Below are 6000 nucleotides of genomic sequence, written 5' to 3'. Positions count from 1 at the left end.
TTACATTTTCTATTAAGATTTGTATTTAAACGTAGTGTTTTTCGGCTCTTGAATTTCTCACAGTCTGAGACTGATATTTTATGTATAAATAAGTTGGAACGTTCAAAAAATGTTGAGGTTCAGAAAAAAGATAAAATAATTTTCCGTGAAGTTCTTAAAAAAGGCAGCACCTAAACGTACTTTATTGTGCTCTAATACATTTTCCAAAGTTTCAGCTCGATATTTTATTTACAAAAAAAGTTCTTAGGTTCAAAAAAATATTAAGTGAATTGATAAAGTGAGGTCGGTAATATAGGTATTTAGTTGTGTCACATGTCCTTAAATTAAAAATAGTGACCAATATGTAAAAAATATTTCATGGGTGCTTTTTAAATTAGAATTTTACATACTATAAGATCCATTTATTGGAAAAATGATATCTGACTTTTTAAAAAACCCTATTCCTAGAAATGTTGACCCGAGGAGTTGCTCAGCTCAAGGAATATCTGGAATGTCTCAGACGAGAGTCTCAGGTTGAGTCACATTAAAATATCAGTGAATTTTCAGTATCTATTTCAATGATTTAACGGTCTTCTTTCATGAGTTACTTAATGGCACTCCTGCCTTGATTAGCCATTTCCTGGTGATCTTTGACTTCACTGGTCAAAAATTCGCAAAGGAAATTTCGGATAGCTTTTTGTATCATTTTCTTTCAGATTCTTTTCTAGACTTGCAACCGAAGCTTTCCGTTTATATATCATTACAACTTATTTTCACCGAAAATTGACAGTATTTTTGCTTGATATATTATATTGATAAGATGTCTGCTGGACCGGGAAATGAAGAAAGAACCTTGATTTTTTTCAATATACTGATGTGAAAATTAAAAGTATTTTTATATATTTTATTGCTCTCATTCTGACTTGGAACAGAGAATTTATAAAAAGAAAACACAATTCTCATGTGGATTAGGAAATTTTCGAAAATAATGACAATTATAACTCGGAACAGTGAATTTTCGAAAAGGATTCTAATTTGAAGCAGGGGATTTCGAAAGAAAATTATTATCTCGACTTTTAATCGAGAAATGTTTAAAAGATTTGGAATTGCTGGTTAGTTCACATAATAAATCACGTAAAGAATTACAATAATCCTGACTTAGAAGTGGGAATTTTGGAAAATAATTATAATTTTATGTTGCAATATAGAATTTCTGTAGAAAAATTAAATTTCGGAACAGTTTTGACATTTCCTTGTACAATTATAATTTTTACTATGGGACAGGGAGATTTATTAATGAATAAAATTTTTTACTTTAGAACAAATTATTTCCACAAAAAATTATAATTTATTGGTTAGGGCAGGGAATTTTCGTAAATAATTATTATTTGAATGAAAACGATCCCTATCCAAATTCAGAAAAAAAAATCGTCTGATGTTCCAATTCGAATTATAATTCTTTTCCAAAATTCCCTGTTAAAAATAAGAGTGCTCTGAAATCCTTTGAAACATTTAGAAATCTCTTGTAATCTTCAAAAATTGTTTGAAACCAGTGAATTGAATTCTTTTAAATTGACCGGGAAACACTAACACTTGATCGGGAGAAAACCGGCAAATTAAAATCAATCGAATAGATCAGCTGCTCAACAAAACATTTGTTAATTTTTCGTTAAAATTAGTGTGGATTTAATTGATGTGCAAATCGTGAGTTGAGGAGAAAAGAGAAGAGGAGAAAAAATCGCATATAGACTGTTTATTTTAACACTTTAATTAGTATGATGCTGGCAAGTAACTGCGGTAAAACATTTTATTATACAATTTTCCTGTTCGCAAGGAGCTACTTGTATTAGATAACGATTACAGTACGTTTACCTTAAGCATACAGTCATCTCAACTTATGATTATCCAGTATGTACATATAATTACTCTCCACTATTTGGTTTTTCCATTGAAAAATATTAAATGACTTATTATCCTTTTGATATCAAGGACTTATCTAGATATTTTTTACATCTAGTTTTAGATTTCTTTTTAGATATATCAGTCTTGCACATGTACAATCATTGAAAAACTAAAAAAAAAACGGCGTCTAATATACTTGCTCTTAAAAATATATACTTTTCACGCACCCACGCAAACACACACACAAACAAAAAAAAACAAAAGAATACTGACAAAGCTCGGATGGGATATAATTATAATAAAGTTGTACAATCTGCTTGCTTCTGCTTTTTATACGTGACATGTACATGTAAGTATGTAGCGTTAATATCTTGCTACAAGTCTTGTATTTTGTCAAAATATTGTTTCATTCATCAATGGATAAATAGCGAAGTGGTTCATTCAAAAGTAGCGTAAGATTCACACAATAAATTCTTTAAAATGAGTAAAAAAGTGAGAAAAAAAATAGTTACAAAATGTGGTTCACTTTGACCATCGATAAGATTAAATGCTCAGTTTTTGGTCTACGAACAAGAGAAAAAGGCATCCTTTCAATTTTGTTAGTAATTCAAAATGTTTAATTTTACAAAGCATAAACGAAAATTTTTCTACCAATCTATTTTTATAGAGTGTGATCAGACAAAAATGTCTTTTTACACAAGTGGCTAATTGATCTATTATCGCACTCATTGACTCTTGTAAAGTAATGAAATTCCACAAGGAAAGGACCCTCGTTGTCAACTGCCGTTTAAAATATATTCGCGTTTTTCTGTGAATAAAAGTTAAAAGTATTGAATTCGTGGCTACAAAGGGGAAATTATTCTTCAATCTGTGTTCTATCCCACGAGACATTCTATATACTGTTGTCTCGTCAGTGACCGAAAGTGGGTAAATTTTATGTTTGAGCAAAAAAATTAATACGTGCGGTTATGGTACTCGCCAACTTTAGATGCACTTTTCTCGAAAGACCAGTTTTCGATGTTCCAACTTGAAAAGTGCCTCGACTACTCACTGTTCAACCTAGAGGGCGTGCCGTGGGCTCACAATATCGGCAACCTATCCGACAAAGTGGCCCTTTCCTTGCGGAACGCCATACACATAGCACTATCTCGTGGACTAAACAATATTATTGATTCAGTGCTTCTTCTTATATAAATAACAATTGAATCAATGAAATATTAAATAATTAAATTAATCAAAGTGAATCGAGTTATTGGGATGGAAGCCACTGGAATTATGTTATTTTTGTATCTCAGACTGGTACTATACAACACTATACAACACTGTTCACCTTGAGTATTACAGTATTCTCTCCAAATTAAAATTTGACTTTAATTCTACCTAAATGAAACCTGTAAGAAATCTGCCTTGACAAAAAGGATACAACTTTGATAAGCCTTCATTTAAGTTATACGAGATCCATCCTTTTTTATACATGTTGAACAATTAAAATGTAATTAAATAGCCAGGGAGTTCAACAAAACAATAAAAAAAAGACTGATTCCGTGTAACAAGACAACTAACTGTACACCACGAAACTTGTACTCGTTTTTCCTTTGAAATCAAGCTCGATTTATTCAGTTATAGGTGTGATGACTTAATTACTTGGCTGCTCAGTTTCATTCGAAACTATCTATCTTAAACATTGCATCCTCTGTACTCTTTCTTTAAGTTACTAAGATTATCTTAACATTTAGTCATTCATTATCAAGAATTACTGTATGTACACACACTGCAGACGCTAGACACTGTACAGGTACACTTATTTACAACACTTATTGGCAAGGTATGTATTGATTTTAATAATGTCTTGACTCGATCGAGTCTCTCATCCATGATGGTCGCGATATAATAGGTAGCGTACGATGAACGATTAATTATCAGAACGACATAAGAGGACGATGATGTGCGTGCCTCCTGTGGCATTACTGCTCTTTCTCTTTGAGCCATTTGCGCAAAATGTTGCGTCTCCGCTGAAAAAGAAAAAGATACTGATGTAACAATGAGACGAGTGCATATTTATTCAGCTAAATTATACATAATCTACTCGTAACAGTTTGCAGCAACATGGGCCGACGCGACGTAACGCGTCTCGCCTTTAGTTTTGTCATTTTTCGTGCATACAAAAAATGACAGTAGTGCAAAAATGACCCTAAAATTATATTCTTTATTTGTGCAAAAAGAACGTGATTTCTCCATATCAGCAGTAAGAAAAATTTCATGTAACACTACAAAGTCATGCAGAGATTCTGAAAGTTAACTCTCGTTAGATGGAAGCTGTCTGTCTTCTTCCAATAAAATAATAAATTAGTGCGAGTCGAGTGAAAAAATGGAATTAATTGCTGCATGCATTTACCTACCACACATTATTTATTTGGTTAGCACTCGTTAATTTTAGGGGAGATGTGAAGTTGAGTGGCAAATGATGCAGATGATATATTTATGTATATATAAATATGCTGAGTGAGGCAACGCTAGTGAGGTTATTGTTCAGCTAGATTTCCATTTTGATCGGGATAATCTTCGTACTCTTCCCCCTGGTCTTCATAATCTGTTTCGGCAGGTTCAGGACCATCTACCGTTGGTGATGTTGAACTCATGATATCCTGGCAAGCATATATTTCACAGTCCCAAACAAAGATTCATACCACAACCATGTGTTAATATAGAGTATAGACCTCAGTTCTACAATTTAATTATTTATCCTACCACTTCAAATATGTATAACCACTAAAGTGGTCTTTATTTACATTTTAAACATTTCTTTTGGGAATTCATTTGCCCCCACTCGCACTTATCGTGCGCTTACCAAAAATTACGGTCGAACCAACCAGAATTCTGGTTAATTCAACTAATATAATGGAATGTTTTATATGCCCTTACTATAACTTCTGGTTAAAAGTATCAGAAGTTTCTTGTTGACAATTTTCTGGCAAGGTTAACCAGAAATCTTTACTACACAGTTTTCTGGTAGCTTAAGAATAAAACGTACTGTCAAAATAAACAGACATTTTGGTAAACTTAATCAGACCTTCTGGTAAGCTCAACCACATATTCTGTGAGACATCAATTTTCGACTATTGAATTTTGATACTCTTCTACCTTTATGGAGTTTTTCTAATCCCCTCTTAAATTGCATGGAACACATTTTACATTTTCCCAAAGAAAATAATCTAACAAAAGTTTCCGACAACTAAGTGCACCATCTATGTTCCGCTTCGCTAAAATGTCGTATCTCCATAATCTATATGTGAATCTATGTATTTATAAATGGCGATAGATACAACACTCGAAACAAAACTAGCACATTGTTGATACGTTCTTTTTCTGAAACTATTTGTTAATACTATTTTGTTTGTGATTTTACAAATTACACCAAAAAAATATGTGCTTGGTTTGGAAGTATTCCTGTAACACTGGTCTTTAGACAAATAAACCAAAAATTTTTCTCATAATACAATTAAATTAACGTTTCACTATAATTATTTATAGTTATACAACTGATTAATCATTAATCAAAGAGCCGAAAATAACCCATCGCCTCAGGAACATTAAGTTTCTCATAGAATCAACATGGGAGAAATTGTACATAAATTTTAAATTTATGTAACGTCCCTACCCATTTTATGATATAGCGTGTTTTCTTTAAAAGGGTACATTTGGAGTAGCCTTTTTAACCGAAGGGTAGAAAGCAAAGAAATTCTAGGGGTAACATTTTTGTTGCCTTTTTAATGCCTAGCGTATTTGAATTTTTTTAAACTAAATTTTTATTTTTAAAGTATACCGTTGTGTGCATTTTGAATTTAATTATTTTACAATTAAGAATTTCAATTTGAATTGTATACAAGAAGTTTTCATTGGTTCTCTTTAAAAATTGTTCTTGATATTTTGACATAAAGTTATTGAATTTCACGCTCTACAATTTAAAATTGTCTATTTTATATAGTATCAAACTGATAATGTAAATTTGTTTAGCAACTTCAATTGAAAATTATTGAAGGATGAAGGCCTAAATTCAATAGAAAAGTTTGGGACTTCTGGGATCATCAAATGCTTTTTGAAGTCAATATTATTTTCTTC

The 6000-nt window shown here is 31.7% G+C and overlaps 1 protein-coding gene across 7 annotated transcripts in view; it reads right to left on the bottom strand.

Annotated features, from left to right (window-relative positions):
• Positions 1-1717: 1717 nt before the first annotated feature.
• Positions 1718-6000, bottom strand: part of LOC117170579 (collagen alpha chain CG42342) — a 100473-nt gene continuing 96190 nt past the window's right edge. For 6 of the 7 annotated variants that reach the window (XM_033357432.1, XM_033357424.1, XM_033357426.1 and 3 more), the window contains 2 exons: positions 4281-4526; positions 1718-3893 (listed from right to left, as the gene is read on the bottom strand). In XM_033357432.1, the coding sequence (XP_033213323.1) occupies positions 4404-4526 (123 nt within the window). In that variant the 3' untranslated portion in view covers positions 1718-3893; positions 4281-4403. The remainder of the gene's footprint in view (positions 3894-4280; positions 4527-6000) is intronic. The other variant, XM_033357429.1, reaches the window with a different exon arrangement.

The sequence above is a fragment of the Belonocnema kinseyi genome, chromosome 4 (assembly GCF_010883055.1).
Source record: "Belonocnema kinseyi isolate 2016_QV_RU_SX_M_011 chromosome 4, B_treatae_v1, whole genome shotgun sequence".
NCBI lineage: Eukaryota > Metazoa > Arthropoda > Insecta > Hymenoptera > Cynipidae > Belonocnema > Belonocnema kinseyi.
Note: the sequence above shows the minus strand (reverse complement) of the source record. Positions and strands in the feature narration are given on the sequence as shown.